This window comes from Gymnoscopelus braueri (assembly GCF_963280865.1).
Source record: "Gymnoscopelus braueri genome assembly, chromosome: 5".
Taxonomy (NCBI): domain Eukaryota; kingdom Metazoa; phylum Chordata; class Actinopteri; order Myctophiformes; family Myctophidae; genus Gymnoscopelus; species Gymnoscopelus braueri.
In genome coordinates, this window is record NC_137606.1 from 30,817,126 (window position 1) to 30,842,243 (window position 25,118).

The window sequence follows — 25,118 nt, forward strand, 5'->3', positions numbered from 1 at the left end:
TTGAAATATTAAAATACACCAACATGTGTCAGCGCGTGCCTTCTTCAGGGTGTAGTGAAACAATAGAGACAGAGTAACCTGTAATTCACCCATAGTCACCTATAATTACTCTGTGTTTGTTTCACTATAGCCTGAAGAAGGCACAAGCCAACATGCATTGGTGTATTTTAATGTTTCAAGGCGTTTAACTTATCAATCATACCCTGAGTGCCTAGACGTGGATCTTTTATGCCTTTTTGGTTATAATTTTTTCATTTATCTTTTTTCTTTTTGGCATCAGATATCACCTGTAATGCGGGTTTGTCCTCCGTTGTTGAAACACTTTGTCAACATTTGTCTCAATGTGAAACCTATTACATTATATAATACTAATCGCTTTACTCAAGTGTGAATTTATTTGTTTTGAAAACAGATGCATGACTATCCCGCATTATCTTTCTGTGTGTGTGTGTGCGTGTGTGTGTGTGTGTGTGTGTGTGTGTGTGTGTGTGTGTGTGAGTGAGTGAATTTTTTTCTTTCTTTATTCTTTCTTTTTTCTTTCTTTTTTTCATTTTTAAATACAAAATGTCACATTATCTCTCTTTGTTTTATAGATTGAGCTGTTGTACACTGTCTCTTAGTTACCAGAGAGCCACCCTTCTTGCCCAGGTGTAACGTTAGTATCAGTGTCAGGTAGCCTAATATCACTCCTGACAGGTCAAGGTCTGAGGAGTTGCTCTTAGCTTCGTCCCATCTGTGTAGGTAGAGGAACACAGAAAATTAACAGAGATGTCATTGGGGGGAAAAGTTCGTCCTTCCTCAGCCTCAGGAAAAATAGAAACTCCTCCTGTTCCCAGGTACGCTGCTGCTTTACTTTACTGACGACTGTAGATTTGAAATTGCTTTCCAGATTTGAAGTTGAATCTCCTTTTTTTCTCCTTCTGATTTTTGAAGTGTATTTACAGACTGGTAACTTTAATCTTCTATAAAGGTGATGTCAAGCTGATTCAATTGAGATGTTTGCCTTTGTTTTTGTGTATCTGCCATAAGTCTATCCACAAGAGAACATCCTTATTGCTCAGAAATGTTTACTGTTGCCAAGGCGATGTAGAGTTGCCTTCAGTGGCAACACTGAGTAGTTAGTTACTATGAAACATTGGAAGTATAGTTATATGTAACTCAATATAATCATGTTAATTGAATAGATTTCCTTGCAGTTTTCTTCCAAACAAACAAAGAAAGGAGCGCACACTGGTATTGTGGAAGTGCTGACCAGTTGTCTGTGCTATATTCTAGTAGAATGAGTAGATAGTAGTATACAAGGATACATGGCAGTAACATATATGATGTTACATTGGGTTAATGGTGTCAAATTAACTGTATATCCTCACAGACAAATTAGCTATCATGGACTCTTGGCAGTTAAGCAAAGTATTGTATACCCATTGTCTATACCTAGACAATAATCTAAAAGCAACAATAATAATATAATATTACATTTGAGCCCAGTGTAGACAGCATGATTTGTCTAAATGAGTATAAGAACGTTTCTAATTCCATAGCATCCTGTCTGAGCTGCGGAGCAAGGGTGAGAGGAGAGGAAGTGCTTCTGGGCCTGAGTGTTGGGGGGAGATAGTCAGCAATGAGTTTCTGGCAGCAAGCAACTCTGAAGCTGGAAAACATCCACCTGAATGGTTGGAGCGCGAATTGTTGAACCTGGACAGACAACGACATTCTGTTACTCTTGGTGATAAAGCTAATAGTACAAGACGACACCACAGCGCTAATCCATCTCCCAACCTCCGCAACCTTAAGGTACAGTTAGAAAGAGATATGCCCCTGTAAGAAAGCACAAATGTCACTTCAACCCAACTAACACATCTCCTTAGTCTAGCTTTCAGCCATGTATCTCTTTTTATTATTGTGTATACAGTAACTATGTAGCACTATATGTAGCCTAATGTTTATTGTATTTGTTTATATGTATTGCCATGTGTAACTTTTGTTTAACTGCTTGTTTTCACCTCAAGGTGTCACTAGAGTGTCACCTGTAGTCTGGCCTTTTTAGACGTACCATTTTATTGACTCAGATTTACACTGCAATTGACACTCATCTCAAGCAGAGCCATAGTGAAATCATGCAAAAAAATATTAAATTAACTCATTACCTGGTGCACTAGAGTAGATACTGCATCGAGACAGCCCAGGCCATGTTTCATTTCAAATTAAAACAAATACAATTACTGGGCCATCTCCTTAAAAGGATTTACAAATTACAGCTTTTAAATTGACAGGAATAACACAGAAGGGTAGTGCACATCATTTATGCTGAACTTTAGGCATTCGGTTACAACAGTCAATGTTAATAATCACTACCTCTAATTGATTCTGAGCATAAAAATGGACCTATAGTAGCCCTAAATGGACAGGTCCATAATAGTCAAGTCTTACACTCAGAGTCAAATGAACACTGACGGTTTAAAGAAAGGGATTTGGAAGCTTGGGGTAATATGACCACTTTAAGGTTATTCATGATAACACACTACACTGATTAAGCAATTATCTCAACAATGCAGGAGATATCAAGGGAAAACCATGACTCCAGTTGCATCCTTGAGGGATTAGGCTGTTTATCCCTGTTATTTATTAGTGATAGATCAAATAGTCTCCATGGTTGAAAATGCTGTTGCTAGGAAACTATGTCAAGTTGAAGAGAGGCCATTAACAGATAGAGCATGGCATGTCATTTACCCTTGCATGCACTTCTCATGGACACTTTCATGCAGGGAGCCCTTTCATCCCCACAGGCCACAGCCTATCAAATCTGCCAATAATACTCAAAGGAGGCATAGCCATGGTGTGCATAGTTGATGTGGAGGGCATTGTTGGAGTCCATTCTTAATCCCCTCTCTCTAACCTTATTTTTAGCATTCAGAATGTATTAACTGGCTGGTAAGTGGACTTGCAATGGACAATGAACAATTGACTGGAGCAATTTAGCCTATCAAGCTTGTTATTCTCACACAATGTGTATTCATCCTTTCTCCCCATTAAGATCGACCAGAGGGTATCTCTTGACAACCTACAGAAAATGAAATTGGCATTTGAGGTACATAATATACAGTTTAAAATATTTGACACAATATGCTGTATGTATTTCATGGGCTGTGCAGCTGATTTATTGTGTTTCCCTTCATGGAGGAGTTTGAAATGGGTGGCTTGAGAACCCTTGATGAGACACATTTTGGACTAATAGTGAAGAAGTGTTTGGGGTTGAAAAACATGGTAAGAAATAATTTATATTTCTGAATCCCTGCCTTGCTCTTTTTTTGTGTCTCTTTCACTCACTCAGACTTGTGTATCTTTACAAAAGTTCAATTTGAATAATAATTATCTTACTTAAAGTGTTCATTTTTGAATTTTACAGAGCAATGCACATATTCAAGAGTTATTCATGAAGATTGATTATTCAAGCCAGGGAAGGATTGCATGGGTGAGGTTAAATTCATTATTATTTTCTATGGCATAATAGATTACTTTCATTTGGCAGTTGCCAAATGACTTGTAATTGCAGATTCTACAAGTGCTTTGAGAACCCACAAGTGAAAATGAAGAATCATAATAAAATGAAAGTGGATTGCTTGAACTAATTACGTTTTAAGGCTTTTTCCAGGCCTGGTACAGATCAAGGTCAAGTTAAACAAGCTGCACTGATTCAAATTACTTTTATTTCAATTTCAGTGCACAGGTTTTTTTTAAGTGTCATCCTTTTCTTTGTTTATTCTTCACTCCCAACTTTACTTGTAGCTGCTTGCAGCCAAGCTTTGGATTACGTCCCTTTCATGGCCATTTTGACTTATATCATATTGTGGAGACATTTTATATCCTCAAAACAATGGCTAAAAGGTTATATAATTCTATGTTATATATTATATAAAAGTTATATAATTCAGGGATTTGGAGCTTGAATTTTAATTGCTTCTTCATTATATGATGTAGGATGAGTTCTGCACATACATGCAGCTGGAGTACACAGAAAAGGAAGAGTCTGTAATACGCAGTAAGCAGGTGGCATTATCTCTGCCAGCCACCATTAAGACCATGTGTCATGGAGATCCAATTGTAAGAATACACTCCACTCCTGATGGTACCATCATAACGGTACGAGAAGGTGGGACAGTCTGCTACTGGAACCCTGAACTTCAAGTAAAGAGGACCAAAAGCGTGTTTGTATGTTTCATCTTGTGTATATCTACATACTTTGGTACACATGCGCGCCTAATGCTTTGTTCTGTATTCATGATGGTCATGCTCTTTTGTCTTCATGCATGCATGAAAAAAATAATAACTGACATTTCTTCTCATTGTGAAAAATGGCAGCTAGATAAATGTGCATTATTGCTGTCGTTCAGTCAAAACAATGTCATTATTTCAACTTGACCTGTGTAATCCTTAATCCTTATATGGTATCCTACTCATAACTGTCATATTAGTTGTGTAAGAACATCTAATACGGCTTTGAGTTTTATTGCATTAGTTACATATGTGTACAATTGAATTTAGTATTAATGTTAATTAGTATTCATTTAGATATGCATGTGGTAAGTTGAAGGAGAAAATAATGTTCAAATAAAGTAGATTTGACAACATAAGGTTGGTGGCACCAGTTATAGATGCTATCCTTAATAGATATTTAAGTATACCATTTATTTTTCATCTACCTTCTCGGATTTCCAAAACAGATGTTGAACATGGACTGGTTCCTGCTTTGTTATTTATTCATAAGCCATTTAAAAGTAACTGTCGATTTGCCTTGTTTTATATATTTTTTTGTAAATTGTGTTTGCTGTTTTGCAATACACTTGTCATTCATCAATGTTTTTATGTGTCCTGCAAAATGTCCTATTGCACTTGGAGGATGTGTTCCTTGTCTGGACTGTGACCTTTTATTATTTTATCACAGCATGAAAGACCTCTAAACCGGAAGCCAAAGTGGGCAACTGATTTTATTCCTATGATGCAGTACAACAAGCTAATCATTGGAACCGGGTAATACGTAAAGAAATTCAGAGCTAATTTGATCATGCAGACCACATCATTGAATCAATACATTCACCATAATTATTATAGACAGCAGTTGGTTTATAGCTATGATCCTCTCTTTGCAGGGAGAGAGAAATTCAACTTTATGAGCTTTCTTCTCTGGAGGCTTACTGCCAGATTAGTGCCCTGGACACGGTACCTCTGACGTTAGACTACTGGTAAGTATTGCTCTGTAGGCTACTGTAGGTTAACATTATCCTCCATACAAATCTGATGCTATACTCTTTCTGCAGTTACACTGGCCCTGATGAATGTTGCATTCTCTATGGTGATGCCCAGGTACAATGATCCTCTTGTTGACCACATTCATTTAGCAGACAGAACATAATTGATTGCATCCATCTCATTTTATTATTTGAGGGTTCATTTTTCTGTTTGTGATCCAGGGCTGCATAAATGTCATATTAATTTCCTGCGTTGGAGAAACACTGAGGTAATTTAGCCATGTTCAAAAACGTGGTTTACTTGATGTATGAACTGTCATTAGTTACACAATCTGGGTCATCATGACCTATAAAACAGATTTCACAGCAACAGTCCCAAATTAGGACTGTTATTATTAGTTGACTCTTATTTGTGCAGTAGGAGGCATCAAACGTGTATCAAAAGGTAACAACAAGCATTTGCTATATCCACTTCCCATTCATTACAAACATGTCAAAAAAGTCAAATAGTGATTATTGCATTTTCCCAGAAAGTATTCAATCTCTAAATTGTTTCCCAAATTGTTTGTATTTTAGCATGCAGTATCTTGATATAATATTTATGAAATCATGTTCATCATAATGAAGAAGACTGGCACTAATTATGAGAGGAATTACAATAAAGCACAAATATTAAATAAAAGGCAGCTGCCTGCAGCAATGGCTGTGGGTTTCAAGCACAACAGCCTTACTTGGGCAGCCTTTATGTTTGTTTGTGTTACTTTCTGATAGCACCTAAGGCATAAGTAATCTTTTGCATTAGGTGGCTTCCAATCTTTTTCATATGAGGACCTGTTTGGAAGCTCTACTCTCCCCACTGTCTTAGTGGATAAATGAAATTCTGCAATTAAATATGGGTTTAGATTCTGGCTTGCTTTGTATTGACAACAGAAGCTTATGGTCAATATGAATCCTAGTTTCCTTAGACTTTCATGATGGACACCATCAGAATAATTGAGAAACAGCTGGTTCATTTTATGCAGAGCAGCGTAACCAAAGACATCTCTGCCAATTTTGCATCATTCAGTGTCACTGCAGCATGACCACAGAGAGGCTTTTTGGGAGAGATATTGATCAGTGCATCATGTGCTTGTCTCACTGCCCATGTGAAAAAATAAACAGTTAGTCCTCATTCAGTGACTTCCCCATGAGCAAATTATTATTATTATTATTTATTTATCATGTTTTTGCGTCCACATACAATGTACAATACAAACTCCAGCATTCCTCTTGCATGCATGATAATATATTTCAACACATTTATTTGTAGAATATGGAAGAAATTACCAAAGATTGAAAATGTGCCCAACATAGCAATAGACAACGCAGTGCTTTCTCCAAATGTGAGTTTTACCCGATGGAAGGTCCATGAAGACTGGGTGACAAAGGTGAGGTTTTACCTTTACAACCATCTGTTTCCTCAATTTGTGCTGCAGTTACCTTAAAATGAGCCTGAATATATGTAAGCAAATAATGGTAATTCTAAAAAGGCAATGCAATATTTCTGCTCCACTTTTTTATTTTAGGTGAAGTATTTCCAAAACATTCGTGCCATTGTTTCCACCTCTAACCATGAAGCAACTGCTCTCGTCATAGGTAATTATTGTCCTGCTCATTCTTTTAGCCTTGGTTCGTGTTTTTATTATTTGAGATATATGTTTATATATGTAAATATAGATCCAAATGATCTCTATAAGAACACAAAATGAAAAAAAAAAGAAGAAATTCACATACATATATATATATACACAGTACAGTGCCCATTTTCTGCAAGGTGCAGAAATGCTTTTTGTGTTGATCTGATATGCATTAGCTGCAGCTTAGAAGGAGAGGAGACTCAAGCCTTATTTATACTTGGTTGCACATGTGTCTCTTGCTGAAAATAGCAGATCTACAAGCTCTCAATGTATCGCGCTGTGGTGCGTTTTTGAGTTTATAGCTTGGCTATTTTTGGTGCGAGACAACAGTGTGCAACTAAGTATAAATAAGGCGCCACAGTGACTCATCCATCATCATCTCTAATCTAAAGTCTACCAGTGTGTGTGTGTGTGCGTGTGTGTGTGTGTGTGTGTGTGTGTGTGTGTGTGTGTGTGTGTGTGTGTGTGTGTGTGTGTGTGTGTGTGTGTGTGTGTGTGTGTGTGTGTGTGTGTGTGTGTGTGTGTGTGTGTTGTTTATGTGCATTCAGGCATTTGCTTATGATTAATTAACACTAACAAACGGAAGTGCTGGCTTCAAAATGAAAAACATTTTTCCTTGCCAGGTAGTGTCCTACCTTCAACTAACATTGAGAGGCAAATGAAAGAGATCAAAGAAGTCTACCATGATGGCAAGTCCAAGAAGGTCCAATCGAACTGGACTCCACAACCGCGGGCATCATGTGACCAGACAGTCTTCCCCATCTACAAAGGTGTTAAGACGTTTGACCTTTGCAAGAAACACAACTTGTTGGTGACTGGAGGCATGGACAGACTCATACGCTTGTGGAACCCTTATGTTCCTGGGTGAGATACTCTGAGATATTCTTCTTATACAGTAGCTTAAGTATTGGGCTTTCTGATTTCCCATTGTTTTTGGGTTTGTTGGCCTTCCACAGAAAACCGACTGGATTCTTGGAGGGCCACTCTGCCCCCATATTCTACCTCTGTATTTCCTCAGAGGACAATCAGATCTTCTCTATCTCCATGGACAACACTGTTAAAGTGGGTCAGGTGTCATTCTATCATTCATCACTCATTAATTGCATCCTGTCCCAGTCAATATATGGTATGAAATACATTCTTATTACTGTAGTCATTTGAAACCATTTTATTGAATCTCCTTTCAGATCTGGCATATTCAAGATCAGTGTTGCTTGTTTACAGCACACCCAAAGGCCAGCCTGATTCGTGGTGACATATCTGCATGCTTCTATGCTCGCTCAATGAAGGCGCTTTACATTGCAGCAGACTCAATGGCTTTGCTCTCTCTTAAGATAAGGTTGGGTTTTTTTCTGACTTAGAATTAGTTAAGTTAATTTAAATTCAGCACATAATTAAATTTCAGATACTGTAGATAATTTTTAGATATGGCTATGTAATCTGACATAAACAGCAAGCCTTTGAAATGTTTCTCGAAAAGCAATTGAATGCACTGTAATTAATCAAAACATATACAATACGCTATGATATAAAAACAATTCAAGATTCATAGAAATTACAACATGTTAAAGTGGATCCTGTTATCAACTTTATCTTATCTCTTCAATTCAAGGCCACGGGCCCATGGCCGTCTGGTTGTTTCACACAATGAGCCCGTCATGTGTTGTGGCTTTAGCAAAGCCTTTCGTCAAGTCGTCAGTTGCTCTGAAGGATCTGTGAGTAAAACAAATGTATCACGCCATTGACTGTTATGACCAACTTGAGATCTTTTAAAAACGTTTCTACCCTCTAGCGTCCCTATTCTGGGGCGAACACTCTGTGAAAATAGCCATGTGAAATTGTAGTTCTTCTTCGTTTTGGGAGTGAGACACTCCCTATGGGAAACAGCGCCATCTGGCGATGTTTCCCATAGGGAGTGTCTCACTCCTAAACTAAAAGAACCTGGTTACCTACGTAACCTATAGATTTTGTTTTCATAGAAAAAGGTGGGGACCAAGTATAGACCCCCTTGGGTCCCCGGTCAACGATATGGGCTTTAAGTTGTTAAAGGAAGAATGTAGTCTACGTTAAAACAATACCTAAAATGGATAACTCAACTACTTTATGTCTGCAACAGTAATATCATTGTGCACTACTGTATTCTAAACAGTGTTTGGCCTTAGGTGGTAAAGGTCTGGGATTTCAATACCGGGCATCAGGTTTTCGAGTTTGGTGGTGCACACGGCTGGTCTGCCATTACGTGCATGACGTTTGACTCCAAAGGAACGAGGTATTGTACATGTGATATGCAGGATATCAAGTCTATATGAATTATATTTAGTTGCTACATTATATGACGGTGTCTCCACTTGCAGACTTTTCACTGGAGGAAGAGATGGCTGTCTGAAGGTCTGGAACTTTAACAATGGACAGTGCCTAAAGATACTAAAGAAAGGTCGGTATTTTCATCTCTTTGTCATAATACAGCGAGTGATGGAAATACTGTATATTCCCCATTCCTATGCGTTATAACGTGCACTATTTCTTGTAGATGGTAAATGTCATGAGGTGTGTGACTGCGTCTATCTGACAGTCCACAGGAATGCGTGAGTAATGATGTGGTATCTGTCAGTTGCTGACTCATTAGAAACTGTCGCTCATATTAATTGTGTTCACGTTGTCTTTTGAAGCTATGTGATATCTGTTGGCTGGGATCAGACGATTGACATTTACACTGTGAGTACAAAATAAAAGACAAAGATCTGTGGACCATGCAGATAATATTTTACTGTACTGTAAGAGCATTTTTGGTTCCATTTCATATATGATTTGACTGCCTCCCACTCTCCTTCCATTTTCATTAGCAGTTGGAACATCTTTCTCCAGATCACAGCATGCATAATGTACCCTTTACTTTAACTTTGTTAGGACACACCAGAGGTACCCCATCATGTCCAGAGGCCACAGCCTGCATGGCAGGATGATCAGGTAGTCACTGAGTACCAAACCTCAATGTTTACGGAAGGAATTTCATGACTAACAAATAAGGGGAAGTGATTTTATTTTTCCCTCCCAACTCATCTTTTGAAGTGTGATGTATTCAATTATCTCTGCACTTTCTCACATACTGTAGTGTACGGCTGCCTGTGGTGAGAATCATTATAGCAATGGAAATAGTTTTTGTTGTGAACTGACTGTGTGGTAAAGAACAAACACATACAGGTAATTTACAATATGAAGAGGTGAGAATATCTATCTTCCAATTATTCTCTCTGAATAGGTACTGCTAGGTGCCTCTGATGTGTACAGTAGTATCTCCATCATGGTACTGTACCTCCATCCCTGTCACCGTTTTAAAATAGGTCACTGGGACTATCTTTGATCAATACTGTTTCAATTAGAAAATGTATTATTTAGTTTTATCTTTTAAGCTATTCAGCTTCAGCAATTCCCATCATATAGAGTCAGACCTTACAACTTAAAGCTGATTCTCTCTCATGTTCTTTGATCTACTCCAGGAAGGGCCACACCACTGCTTGCATTGGTCCATTTCATTATGTTGACAGATAAGCCCACCTCTAAGTAGCCCTTCAAGAGAGCAGAAAATTACATTAGAGTGGACTAGAAGGAAACATAGTCACTTCTGATTAGTAGCAGTACCACTTCTTTAATTTGTTTCTCACTAATGGGCCTCAGAAAGATTCTCGGCTGAGAATCTTAGGAATGTTATTGACAGCCTGTTATTGCATTTCACAAAGGTTTTAGCTTCGCTCCCACTCATCTGTACAGCACTTTGTTAAGCTGCAGAATACAGCGTAAACTGTTCACTGATAGATTTCTGTAACCTTTGCAAAAATGTCACCATCTTCGCCTGCTCTGTTTCCTGTTGAGAATGGGTTCTTTCAGTGGAGGAACGTGTCTGAACAAACATCACAGCTGAGTTAAAAGTGAAACATCAGAGTAAATGTGCTAATTTGATTCATTCTACTACGTAGTAATTGTGATTAATTCACAATCATCAACAAAATGTAATAGTGGCAGTAGAATAGTTTATTTATTTATTGTATCCGCCAGGCCGAAAGGCATGGCGAGAGAGTATGTTTTGCACCCTGTCCGTCCATCCGTCCGTCTAATCTAATCTCCGGCACCGTTGGCCCGGTCACTGCGAAACTGTGCACACACACTCCCTGGATGCCAAACCTCTGCCCCGAATTTTTCAGATCAGCCTGTCATAGCGCTACCATAAGGCCGATTTTTGCAAAACACGTTTTTTATTGCGAAACTGCGTTCACACACTCCCTGGATGCCAAACCCGAACTCCTGCCCTGAATTTTTCAGATCAGTCTGTCATAGCGCCATCATGAGGCCGATTTTTGTAAAACAACTTTTTTTATATTACTCCGCAAATCGGTACACAGTATCTCTATAGTCATGTGATCAACACGGATCTGTCCGATTTTCCATATTCCATCCTGATTGGCTAAGATTGCCTTCCAAAGTTTGCAGGATTGGTCCGTTTTGAACAAAATGCCTCAAATCATGAACGCAGCTTGAGATTTCCGTGACATTTTGCATGCACATTCCCACTTGGCCGAGGAAGAAATGCCACTAGAAAATTTTCTAATCAGCCTCATGGTGGTGCTATAACAGGCCAATTGTTTTTAACTACAACTGCACCGATCTGCGTGAAACCTTGCACGCACACTCCCTAGAGGCCAAGGAAAAACATCTGCCCTGCATTTTTCACATCTGCTTTTTATAGTTTATTTAGCTTGCTCATAGCTTCAATAACAAGTCGATCAAAATCTAAACTTAAACACCCTGAAGGTCTTTGCTTAAACCTCTATCATCAGTTACAGTAGATATGGGGTAATGGGGTTAGGGTTATGCATGAATAGTATATAAAAAGATTATGCCAATTGAGAGACCAATTGGTGTGTTTTGCTGTTACTTCCTTTTTCTTCTATGGGTACAAAATGTTAATGTCAGATAAGGATTTGTCTATTTGATGATGTATTCATCAAATACCCCCCCCCCCTTGGGGGGATCATGAAAAGACTCTGAAGCAAAGACTGACTAACATAATATTATGATTATGATTGTGAGTCTTGGTGGGCCAGGTGCACTACCAAATCATTGTGTTAGATAACCTGTTAATAACCTTTAATTCTCCAGCTACTCAGAATAATCAATTGTGTTTCCAGAAAAAAGGCCATAAGGACGACATCCTGTGCATAGCTCAATGCCCTCCATCTCTTCTAGCCACCAGCAGCTATGATGGTGAGATCATCGTTTGGAATGTGGTATCTGGACATATACAGTGTCGATTTATGAGCCCCATTCCACCTGAATACCAACATGTTCAAGGTGATTGCACTTTTCAACACATATACATATGCAGAAAATGGCTGGTGAAACTAATGGTTTAATTCACAGCATATCTCCACAACCGGTAATAATAAGCTGCTTTATAAAAATTCATACTTCATCGCACGACTGCAAATGTGTTGTTTTCATTGAGTGACAAAGAATACTTTGGGTTAAAGGAACAACAGTTCCTATGATGTTTGCCTCTGATATTCAGGACTCAGTACAAGTGTTCCCAGCATCATCTTCCTGAAGAATCTCACATCACACACAGGTCTCCTGTCTTCTGGAATCAACGGTCAGGGCTAATAACCTACAGTATGCATCGATTACAGCATGCAGTCCTTGTGATAGAGTGATAATTATGACTTTTCTTTTGTTAAAGGTTACATCAATTTCTGGAATGTGCTCAGTGGAGGAAGATTTGTGAGCTGTTTTGAAGCAGTAAGATATTTCACTGCATCTATAACCATTTAAAGAAATTGATCACTTTTTTACATTCATTACAGCTGGTCAAATGATACTACTGTATCATCAGAGCTTTATCTCCTCTTCTAATTTATTTAAGGTGCTGGCTGGGTAACAATTAGCTTCCTTGCAGACACACACTGAGATAACATACAATATATCTTCATATAGTTCAATGGGTAATGATGAATGCAGTTTACTCTAAGGTTAGGTCTTTGATTCCTGCTGGGGCTTCAAATGCTAATGAAGTAAAATGGTACGGTAAAAAAAGAGCTTTAGATAACCGCACCAAGTGGCCTCCTGCTACTTGAGGTTGAATATTACTCCTGAGTCCTGTTACATAATGTTATACAGAAGCAGAAGACATTTCTTCATGGCAACATAATAAATTGACTGCCCCTTCCTCCAGAGGGAGAGCTTAGCTGGTGTATTCACATCAAGATGGAGGGTGGGGTGAGACAAAGCCTATGACCCAGAAATACCCAATTAATTCAGAGATGTTAGAAAGTAGGCTTGTATGTATTGTCCATATTTTCAACTTAATGTAACCTCAGCTTTGTTTATTTGCAATCATGAAATGATAATTTCTTCCAGTTTTTATTTGAGATAATACTTTACAACTTTATTAGCAGAGGGTGTGCTAGGTTGCATAGCTTCAGTTAGGTATTGTAACTGAAATGGATGGTTGAGGATAGTGAAGTGCCCTCTTAAGGCTGCACAAAAAAGTAAGAAATTATTCTTGTTGTTTTTATTTTTCAGTCTAGATTCCAACAACAGATAACAAAACTGGCAATAACAAAGTCCAACACATTACTATATGCAGCTGACCATGTTGGGTACATCTATATTTATGACATGGTGGCATTTGTTCTTGGTACAGAACTAAGGCCACAAAGAGGTAGGTTCCACATTCTCTTGATATGAACCAAAAGTAAGCTCTTCTTTGACATAGTTCACTGTTCCACAACAATGAAACACATCTTTCTTGTTTCAATAATTCCGCAGAAAACTATTGGCGTGCGCACACCAGCAGAATCACTGGGTATGTGTAGTAGTAAAGACACAGTTCTGCATTGTTTATTTACACAGTAAAATGTCATAGGCAAAGCCAACTTCCATCATATATTTAAACATTCATCATTGCAGTCAAATTGCCATTCACTTTTGCTGTATTCATTTTTGGTTGCACTGTGTTGCTACATTATAGAATAATGCATTCTAAGCATACATTATATTTCACCATGCAGGGAGCAGTAGGCTCCAAACTCCTGATGGGTACATATACTGAGTAGAACCAAATCCGTCTGAGGCTGAGATGGTAGTAGCAGGGAACAGTGTCACTTGCAGCTGCAAGGGCAGTAGCCAAATAAAACACACTACAGTACAGGGTGCGTAGGATGATCTGATATAGAGGGTCAAATCAGTACAGGTGAGATGCTGACTGAGGTGCATCTGCCAGTGAGTCAGGGAGCCCTACACCGTGGGTGAGTTAGGGTGTCTTGACATAAATGGCTTTTCCCATTCCATCATAATGTCTTTTTTTATTTTGGTGCAGCCTGCAGATTGTTGACAATGATGAAGTGGTGCTCACCTCGTCCACTGACTGCACTGTACGCCTCTGGAGTGCCTCTGGAGAGTTCATAGGTGTGTAAACATTTTCTGGTCATTACTTCTGCTGTTAACATTATTAATAGACCATATTCACATGGTGGCCATTTTGCTCCAACTTCATACACAGGGGATGGCAAACCATTCTCCTTCAGGGTGAATATGGGTACTGGCCAATGCAAATAAGATTAATCTTAAGAATAGAATCTGGTTACCCACACATGCTGTCCTGTCTCCATCCACAGGCACATTTGGCCAAACTGAGGATTGGAGCGTCCGTGTCTGTTCTTCCTGGAAGCATCCCGCTGTTCCATATGAGATTTTGATTGATCCTCTCAGTATGCCGGTTCATGACGTTCTGAATGGAGAAACAAGTTACTCTGAGGCTGAACAAGAGGAACTAAAGGTGGGTGTTACGTGTTGATTTTTCAAGTAGTTTTTTTGTTGTTTCTTCACAAATGATTGTCATTGTGCAGTTCCCTCTCCCTGCTTTGCATGTTAAACTTGACTGGTTTGTTCCTCTCTTGTCATGAGTGCAGTCCGACTCACATAGCAAGCTCAGATTTCATCCATCATCCATCACCGATACTGACATTGAGGAAGAGATTAAAAAAAATTTTTACCCAGACAATGGAAAACGGTGAGTAAACAATAGCTGATCAACAAGCTCACAATGCGTCGTCAATGTGAGCTTGTAGAGCTGCTATTTGCTATACATTTGGGGGGGTGGGGATTTTGAAAGTTGTTGAAACTTTTCACCTGCAATGACATGCCAAAAATAGGGATGCCAGGTTGAAAACTGTTACAACTGTATGTCATGCACCAGACTCGGTCATGAGAGCCCGAGGAGATTAATGTCTGTCTAAAAAGAGATTATGGCCTCTTTTGCATTTCAGCCTGCGTCACGAAATATTCAAGCACAGCAACAAGACACCAAATCATGGAGGTCCAAAGGCTTATCACAGTCTGAAGTACTTTGATATCGTTGATGCACCAACTACCTCCACAAGACCCGACCTCTCCTTGGCTGGGATTGATCCCTTCGTATCCAACGTTGTACAACTGGAATCTGATGAATACAATTAAGCACTGACATATGGTATTGTATATTGTGCCTTATTGTATGTACCTTAGTTTGCAGCTGGTCCGAAGGCAACAGAGTTCTTCTGGCCCCAGACAACGTGATCTAAAATGCTTTCAGGAGTGCAGCCAAAACCATGATTGCCAAAACCATAATTGACTTTGGCTGCTTCCCGTTGCAATTTGAAGGATGCAACTGTTCATGTTTGTCAGTTGGCAGGAAACATGGCACAAATAGAGAGATTTGTTGAAATATTGTTTAATATATTTCTAAATATTGCAATTTTATAAAAAATATAATAATCATTTGTTAAATAAAATCACCATGTAAAACGAGATAGCCTTTCACGATACAGTAGCAAGTATGAGCTGGATTCTGAAAATGTGCAAATAAAAACTTGATATTATATTTCAGTTTTGTAAACCATGAGGGGATGATTATTACTTTGTGCAATTTATTTATGCTAATATTTTGGTGCTCTGTGTGTTCTATGGCTTTTATTTTATTTATGGTACATTGTAAAATCCTGAGTGTTAATTTAACAAAAGTGTACAAATTGGCCCGTAAAGGTAACACTCTTGAGGTTTAATTAATACTCAGGATGTTACTGATTGTGGACACGCATGCACGCGCACTCGCACGCGCACGCACGCACGCACGCACGCACACGCACACACGCACACACACACACACACACACACACACACACACACACACACACACACACACACACACACACACACACAATGCCCTTAAATATAAATATATAATATAGGCCACTATAGTAGCTTGTACTGAGAATATACGATGTATACAGGTAAAGCACTGTAAAAAGGTGTCATCAACAATAGTTGGAAAATGCTATTTGAATCAATTGGGTGTTGCTGTGTGTGCATGTCTTGTGTGTGTTTCAGGGGGCCAAGTGGCTAAAGGTAAGGGGTGAATGGTTAATATAGAATACAATACAATAGAATAGAGCACCAATCATTACCACCACCACTGCCAAGCTGTTTGCCAATACAGGATGCATTCTAACCATCCTCAGTTCTATTAGGCAATATACCTGTGTAAATCTAGCTTATAATGAGGGGATGCTGTTAAATACATGAGTGGACAGAACAATTTGGATCAAAGTTAAAGGTAATTAATTGGGAAGATGCTATTAAAGCAGCACTTATTTCTTGATAAATATCGACATAGGACTTGGCTATAGCCCATAGCTCAATTATCCACAATGACTCAACACAGTGCCTGCTCAAGGCACTGGCTATATAAATTATTAACAAACCCTGGAGAATAAGCCTATACCTGCCCTTAGCAAAAATCATGCTTTTTTTTTCGGATTTGAAAAATGACGAATGTTTGTTCCAGAATATGGACGAATGAGCTTATGGACTAGCTCGAGTTGGTAAACAGGGGTCATTATCTGGCATGTAGCAGGAACCAACGTTCACAATTAAATAATGAAGTGCTTCAGCGCCTATTGTTAGCTATTCAATTAATCACCTAAAACAAACCGAATCCCTTTGTGACATTCTGTTCATGTACTGCAGTGTGCACAAACCTGATATACTCCAGATGGCACCTGAATAGCCAAGATAATTGACATTCTCAAAAATGTGGAAAAGGTTTTTTGTTTGTTTGTTTGTTTGTTTGTTTGTTTGTTTGTTTGTTTGTTTGTTTGTTTGTTTGCTTGTTTGTTTTTCACACTTACAGAGACATCAGTCACGTCACATCACATCACACTGATGTGCTTCAAAACTGAAATATTTTGGCTTGGGGCTGCTATCCAGAAATCTGCCAAGAAGGATCAAGGCTGCATAACAAATTCTCATCTCCAGAGCTTTGGCCTCAAAATACTTTACTCAGGAAACTTTATTACCTGACATCCTATTTGTGGCATGGAAATTACAGCCTGCAGCTATTGTGTCTCACCAGCTACGCCCAGGGCTGGCTCTGGGTGTTTTTCACTCAGGCGATAAAACAACAAAAGCTCCTTTTATAGAAGGACACAAACCATAAAATATTATATTATATTATAGGCTATTATTATGAAATATTATTGTTATAGTTGGGGTATTGGGCACTTAAATCAATATTACTGAACAATAATATGATTCACTTTCTAACACAACCACTGTTTAACTGACAAATGTATCAACCTCTTCGCTGAAATGGGACACTTTGGGATCAAGTCAACTTCAAGTGAGATATGCCTGGATGACCATAATATGTCTGTAACTCTGAGAGTGTGCAAATGGAACCAAATGGACCCTTACGGGTCCATTTGGTTCCATTTGTACACTCTCACAGTTAAGGGGGTCCTTGCAAATAAAACATTTGAGCAAAGCAAAGCAAAGTTTGTTGTTTACCCAGGGTGTTGGACTAAGTTAACACTTATTTACAGCCAGGCCCTGCATGGAAGCCTTGCTCAAGGGCTATTCAGCGGTGATTCATGATTGATGTGATGAATTGGGGAATCGAACTAGGGACCTTCCGGTATCAAGGCCACCCCTCTAACCACTAGGCCACCGCTGCCACTTGAGAACTAGTACCAGTGGACTCCTAATGTGCCATATAGTGTGTCATAGTAAATCAGTGTCATACATACATATTCTGAAGAAAACCTGGAGACTGACATTCAGTCATTGGGTCTTGGATCAAAATAAGAGCATCATAATGGTGTGTAAAAAAGAAAATCAAAACATTTGCCACAGTCAAGGCCAATAGTACGGACAAATGTGTTATGATGACCCTGGCCCTGCAACATGTGCAATTTGCATTGTGCACAATGATGGGTGCACACACTACACTACACTACAGTGGCCTCCATTTGGTGTCTCTTTCTAAACTCACGCCGTACATTCAGCCTGCAGAGGGCGCGCCAGCGCCTCGTAGAAAGTGCTCCCAGAATACACACTCCCCCGTTGTCCGTGAAATTGTGAAGAGAAAAAGCTTTCTCCAACAGTGTCAAAAAGGCTGATCGCACTGCAAGGCTGCAAGAAGCCTCCGCTATATCTCTCCTAGCAGGACTCTGTACACTCTTTAAGGATGCTGTGGAACAGTGCTGTCACCGGGCACAAATTGGCACGGTGTATGATTTTCCTGTCATTTTGTGAGTATTCAATCACTTTTACCCTCATAATGTAAACAGGACTGTTCTAGGACAGGCAGCAGCAATGTGGGACAGTCTTGTGTAGATCATATCATTGGATGAATGACGATCAGTGTTTAAAAGCGATTGTAGTTGACTGTTATGTTTGGAGATATCATATGGTGAGAAGCAGCGCTGTGTTTTCATAACTGTTGAGAAGTGGACAGTGGTGGAAAAAGTACTCACATTATATTTTTTTACTTAAGTAAAAGTATCAATACGGCAATGTTAGAAATACTCTGTTACAAGTAAAAGTCCGGAACATTTACTTGAGTAAAAGTACAAAAGTATTGGTTTAAAAATGTACTTAAAGTACCAAAAAGCGCATTGTGAGCTTGTAGATCGGCTATTTTTGAGCTTAATTGTAGATTGGCTTTTTTCAAATGGCCGAAATGTGTATATATAGGGCTGAAGTGGGTATATAATGTATGTTGTAATAACTATCAAAATCTACAAAGTAACTAGTGACTAAAGTTTTGAAATCATTGTAGTGGAGTAAAAAGTACAACATTTTCCTCTGAGAGGAGAGTGGAGTAGAAGTAAAAGTACTGAACATTGGAAATACTCCAGTAAAGTAAAAATACCTCAAAATTGTACTTAAGTACAGGAATACTTGAGTAAATGTACTTAGTTACTGTCCACCATTGAAGTGAAGCCATGATTCTTTTCAACTTCCTGATGAGTTGAAAGCGAGGCGAAGCCCAGTGGAAGAACAGAAGTGTAGGCTATTCTTCACGGACAGCATGCTGCTTAAAAGAACACTTGATTCATAATCTTCTTTATTATTATACCTTTCACTCTGACAACAACAGTAACCACGTCGATATGAAAATGAAGCCTGAGGGTTCGCGCACTAAATTCACAAACTATATCTTTCTGTTATTTTGACGGCCAACAAAAAGTAACCGATGAAATCCAAGTCTGTCATTTTTTACCAATACATAAATGTATTCACGTTTGTTCTAATCTAATACAAAACGCTTGCGGTCATATTCTTAATTCACGGACAGTGGATGAACGTTAATAATTGCTGTTTCTTGCACCGTATTTCAGCAGTGATTTATTTATTTTATTTTACTCACAGTCACAGCCCTCATCGGAATGGGGGGGGGGGGGGTAAATGCTAATCGAGGCACACTGTTCGAAGGACATTTTTGGAATAGGAATGACTTTAACTGCTACATTAGTTCCAGAATCGCAAATAATGAAACAACTGAGATAATGTGATTCAATGTGCTTCACAACATTGACACACGTGGAAATGCAAAACAACTGTAGGCCTACTGACTCTATTATGTTCAAGGCACAGTCATTAGGCCTATATTATACAGTAGAAATACAATATGTTTCTACAGTAGATAGTGCACCAAAACCACTGGTAGTGACCAACCATAGGAAACTAGTTGTGAATATAAAGATATTCATTATTTAATCAATGTCATTGTATTGAGAAAAAAAAGGGGGGTTGCAGGCAATAGATGATTAGATGTCTGGAAACTCACATGTTATTTGCAGGCCATGTAGGATAGCTTCCCACACAGAGTCATTAGTCATAATTATCTCATTCCTTTTGTACTTGTATGATCTGGTTAGAAAATGCATCTTACAATTGTTTGCTTATGATGTAAGAATATATGGTAGTGTATTGCAGTATTCATATTAAGTCATTTTTGGAACCACCTGGTTTCTTCCAAATGGGAAACAAAACATATAATGCTGCCAAAGGGAAATCCCCCCTGGATGATGGACTTCCTGGGGTTCTGGGCTATGGCCACGACTACTTAACTCTACTACTACCTTCACCTCCCTTTGACATTCCCCCACTGGGGAAACGTATCCTGGACGTACCCCCATATAACCATCTGGATTCAAACCTGTGTCTTGACTCTTGTGTGTGGGAAGTCATTCAAAAGCAAATCCCCCATGTCCAAGGGAGATAGTAGGCTGGGCAGGGCTACTCTGCTACATTAGTGTGTCTGTTAAATGTCAAAAATATAAATGTATTCAAAAGCCACAACATTTCAGTGATTTGATTATATCCAAAGTGTCACGTAGTTCTATTAATATCCCCTTCTCATTGTATTAACAATATCAGAGAAAACTCAAAAGTGAATTGAATTGAATTAAGAGCCAAGCAGAGACAAATTATTTTATTAAGAAATGAAAAAACTATCCAAAATGATAAAACACAATACAGTCAACAGACTGTTAAGTGAATGAACAACTTTGTAATGTTTGAACAGTAACAAACAAGGACAGCTAATAATTCATTAAGTTACAGTATACCACACATGTAGTAAGATGATTGTGTGTGTTGTATTGTAGTGCGATTCAATACGGCTAAAGAGCATGATTTGACCTAGACAGGTTATTCATTTCAGATTCTTTGCTAGAAATCTTTTGGAGTTGGACAATCTGATAAATGATTGGAAATAAAGGAATACAAATGTAAACTATCAGCATGTTTACCACACACACACACACACACACACACACACACACACACACACACACACACACACACACACACACTTGAATTATTGTCTCCGCCGGGCCGAAAGGCATGGCGAGAGAGTATGTTTTACCCCCTGTCCGTCCGTCCGCGTGTCCGTCCGTCCGTCCTGTCCGTCCGTTAGCAGCTAATCTCTGGCACCGTTGGCCCGGCCGCTGCGAAACTGTGCATGCACACTCCCTGGATGCCAATTCAGAACCTCTGGCCCACATTTTTCAGATTGGCAGGTTATAGCGCCACCAGGAGGCCGATATGTGCAAAACACATTTATTGATACTACTCCTACAGATTTTGTCCAAACATCACACAAATCGGTACACAGTATCTCTATAGTCATGTGATCAACACGGATTTATCCGATTTCCCATATTCCATCCTGATTGCCTAAGATTGGCTTCCAAAGTTTGCAGGATTGGTCCGTTTTGAACAAAATGCCTCAAATCATGAACGCAGCTTGCGATTTCCGGTCAAACCAGAACTGCTGCACATGCTTAACACAGAGGAAAAAAGATAACACATTGATGACATGATACTACTATATACAGAATTTCAACAGATGTTTTTTTCTTCTTTTTTCTTAGCTACTCAAGGATAAATGAAACATCGTCTTCTCCAGATAGACAGACTGCCCATAATAGCTGAGACAGAACAGTATTTAGCAAACTTCTTTGCATTTGTCTTTTGCAATCCTCCCATTTGCAGGGCACAAAGCACACGTTTGTGAACATGGCCCAGACTCCTAAACACAAGGATAATAAGTTGACAGTTATATCCTACAGTATATAGGCCATAATACGTTCCACCAATGGCTGATATTTCATAAGTTTGGATGTAAAAATATGTTGTGTCCATATGCAAATCAAATGGGCAGCCTATTTCAAAGATAGTAATGTTTTTTCTAATTTCATTAATGAACACAATATCTGGGGTATTTGGAATATCTTGCAGTGATCAAACCAGTCTAGTTTTACAGTGCTGTTTGTAATTTGTTGTTGTCCTTTCCTGTACTTCTATGATCTTGTCTGAGACCAGATCTACCAGACAGTCATGTCTGGCAATGTACAGTCCTTTTATAGTGGCTGCAGCCATTTAAAAGATGTGTGCGACTGTCTCTTTGTCATGTGGTACTGGGTGTAGGATACAGCGTGGGTCATGTTCTAATGGGTACCAGGTTGCCAGGTTGAACTTGGTCGGCAGCACTTGTAAACAAGCTTTAATGGTGAAAATAAGAATGTCCTCACCAATGGTACTATTTGAGTGACAGCGAGTGGTTTGCAAAGGGAAGAAAAGACAGTTTTCCTTGCAGCTTCAGACTGGTCCAGTGTTGTGCACTGTGTGATCGTTTCATTCCTAGAATGGAGGCTCTCGCCGTCGTGGATTTGATCGACAGCTCATGGTGCGTACCGTCTTGCTCATAAGTCGCGCATGAATGGACAGGCGGAACACACGCACGCACACACACACACACACACACACATTTGCACTCAGACTTTTCTCAAGATAAAGTGTCTGGATCATTTCTGTCAGTGAGTATTATTGTACACTGTTCAAAAGGTAAAATTAATCATGACACTACTGCATTTGTAGTGCATACAATGCAAAATAGGTAAATATTGTTTGAGTTCAATTAGCTCAAGACTTTGCACTCTACTAGACCTTCAAATATTTGTCCACTATTACTAGATGAACTAACTACTGTGAACAAAATTATTAGGGAACCATAGAAATTATGTTTATAAAGCAAGAAAGCAGTGCAACGTAGTCCTTGTAAAGCTAGAAAATGTAGGTTTGCTGCAAATCCTCTGTAACAGACACATCACAAGTAATCTATTCTCATCTGTAAACTTACCATCATTGTTGACACCTCCATTTATAAAACAATCCTCTCACCCCTCCCAACAATTTCATCTGCACAGTCAAATATGCAGTGTTAATTTACCTCTGAGAGTGTGAAAATCACAGATAAAAAAAAGACAAAACCCCATTCCAGAAGGGTATTATAGTAAGTGGCATGGCATTTACCTGAGTCCAGTTCTGGAATGGCTGTATTTGGAAAGAGACCTCATGTTGTCTTTATTATAATAGTCTTAACCCATTGAGACCTGAAGCCGATTCTACATGTCTCCTAAATCTCAACAGTTTTCTTAAAAACGTATGTTTCTATATCAGTGGTGCTCAATCTTTTTCATGTCAAGGACCCCCAAAATTATATGTATTTGGTCGCGGACCCCTATCAAAATATTTTGTTCCAGGGACCCCCAGAAGCAACGATTTGAGTTAAAAATGTTAGCTTTAAAAATATATATATTCAAAGATTTGCACACATTTTCACGATTTTTCAAAAATAGCAGATCTACAAGCTCAAAATATAGCCCAAAGTGTAAATTAATGCGTTTTAGCTCAAATCTAAAAATGCCACAGTTCCAGGTCTTTATATTAATAAGAATAATGTCTGTTAATACATTACTACTGTTTTGATTTTTGGGCGGTGAAACCGCCCCTATAAGTGAGGTTTGGAAATTTGTACAATTATCCTGCGCTGTGAAACCGCCCCTATAAGTGAGGTTTGGAAATTTGTACAATTATCCTGCGCTGTGATTGGCCAATCACAGTCTATTCAGGACTGTGATTGGCCAGTGTCACATGACACATGTGCATAGCGCTATATAAGAAACCATAACTTGAAAAAAAACATAAATTGGTTTTTTTCAAGTTATGGTTTCGTCCATCATAAAGAGTGTTTCAATAAATGTATTTATTATTTGTACATGATTGGTTGACTCCATTCAGTATTGTGATTAGCTAGCAAGACACCGCCCACTTCACACAGGGTGTGATTTTTTTAATTCAAACTAACTTTAATAATGAGTACTTTAATGAGTATAAAACAACTATCCATGTAAATAGAATGAACAAATGTAGAATTTTGATTATAATGAATAAAAGCTCAAGCAAGACATGCATTTGACAAGTGATGTTATTAATCCATGAAGACCGGGAACGCATCTCTCATTTTCGATTTTAACCACTTATAACCGTTATCTTATACTTTGGCTATTCAGAAATAGCAGATATACAAGCTCATAGCGCGGCACCGAGTGCCGCGCTATGGGCTTGTAGATCTGCATTTTTTTTTAAATCATGAAAATGTTTGCAAATCTTTGAATATATATATATATTTTTTAGAGCGAACATTTGTAACTCAAATCTTCTCTTCTGGTGATTCTACAAATGTCTTCTAAATCCTACGTTTAAAAAAACAAACTTATGTTGCTATAATATCAGTGGTTCTCAATTTTGGCCGCGGACCCCCATCTCAAAATATGTTGTTCCAGGGACCCCCATGAATCAAACATTTGAGTTACAAATGTTCCCTTTAAAAATATATATCTATTCAAATATTCGCACAAATACACAATACACAAACAAAATTGCATATCTACAAGCTCATAGCGTGGCACTCGGTGCCGCGCTATGAGCTTGTATATCTGCTATTTTTGAATAGCCCAAATTAATCTAAAATGACACAGATGCGTTCCCGGTCTTAATGGGTTAAAATATGACGTGTTAGTAGGCTGAGGATGGAGTGTCAGTTTGTGGTTGGTTGCTAAGGTTTTACATGATGTATTCTGTTACTAAGTTATACTTCAAGCTCTACATTAGATTATCTGAAATTCAACAATAACTTTACTGTAGCTGCGTATTGTTTCTGAAACGGCAAACCATAGCCTAGTGTCCCTGTTTAGAAGCAGATTAATGCTATTGAGAGCTATGAGCAATAACTCAGCTGGACTGTGTACTGCACAACTGCAGTAAAGTAATGTCAGACAGTATTTTGTAGTGGGTCCACTACATGTGTGTGTCTGAAGCAGAGGTTCTCAAACTATGGGTTGTGGGAAGGTGACGGTGGGTTACATTGAAAAACTAGAAAAAGTGCTCCTCGGAGCACAGGTCTCCGCCAGGTCAGGTAGATTATTGTGGCCTCCTGGTGGCGCTATAATAGGCCAATGTGAAAAGGGTGCCATTT

General features: G+C 38.7%; 2 protein-coding genes across 3 annotated transcripts in view; both read left to right on the forward strand.

The window, feature by feature from the left end:
* Positions 1-768: 768 nt before the first annotated feature.
* On the forward strand, positions 769-15,430 carry wdr95 (WD40 repeat domain 95; the record flags this gene model as incomplete). The annotated part of the gene is made up of 30 exons (XM_080429174.1): positions 769-836; positions 1,542-1,794; positions 3,035-3,088; positions 3,184-3,264; positions 3,407-3,472; positions 3,979-4,185; positions 4,943-5,028; positions 5,148-5,240; positions 5,316-5,361; positions 5,469-5,515; positions 6,556-6,673; positions 6,812-6,881; positions 7,546-7,786; positions 7,879-7,984; positions 8,110-8,261; positions 8,535-8,637; positions 9,085-9,191; positions 9,277-9,356; positions 9,453-9,507; positions 9,592-9,637; positions 9,830-9,889; positions 12,106-12,268; positions 12,486-12,566; positions 12,654-12,712; positions 13,496-13,634; positions 13,742-13,778; positions 14,292-14,380; positions 14,590-14,750; positions 14,884-14,984; positions 15,241-15,430. The coding sequence occupies 30 exons, from the start codon at positions 769-771 to the stop codon at positions 15,428-15,430; spliced, it is 3,159 nt and encodes a 1,052-aa protein (XP_080285300.1).
* Positions 15,431-18,393: 2,963 nt separating this feature from the next.
* The window catches only part of b3glcta (beta 3-glucosyltransferase a), a 73,838-nt gene continuing 67,113 nt past the window's right edge, over positions 18,394-25,118 (forward strand). For both annotated transcript variants that reach the window (XM_080429676.1, XM_080429677.1), the window contains exon 1: positions 18,394-18,540. In XM_080429676.1, the coding sequence (XP_080285802.1) occupies positions 18,477-18,540 (64 nt within the window). In that variant the 5' untranslated portion in view covers positions 18,394-18,476. The remainder of the gene's footprint in view (positions 18,541-25,118) is intronic.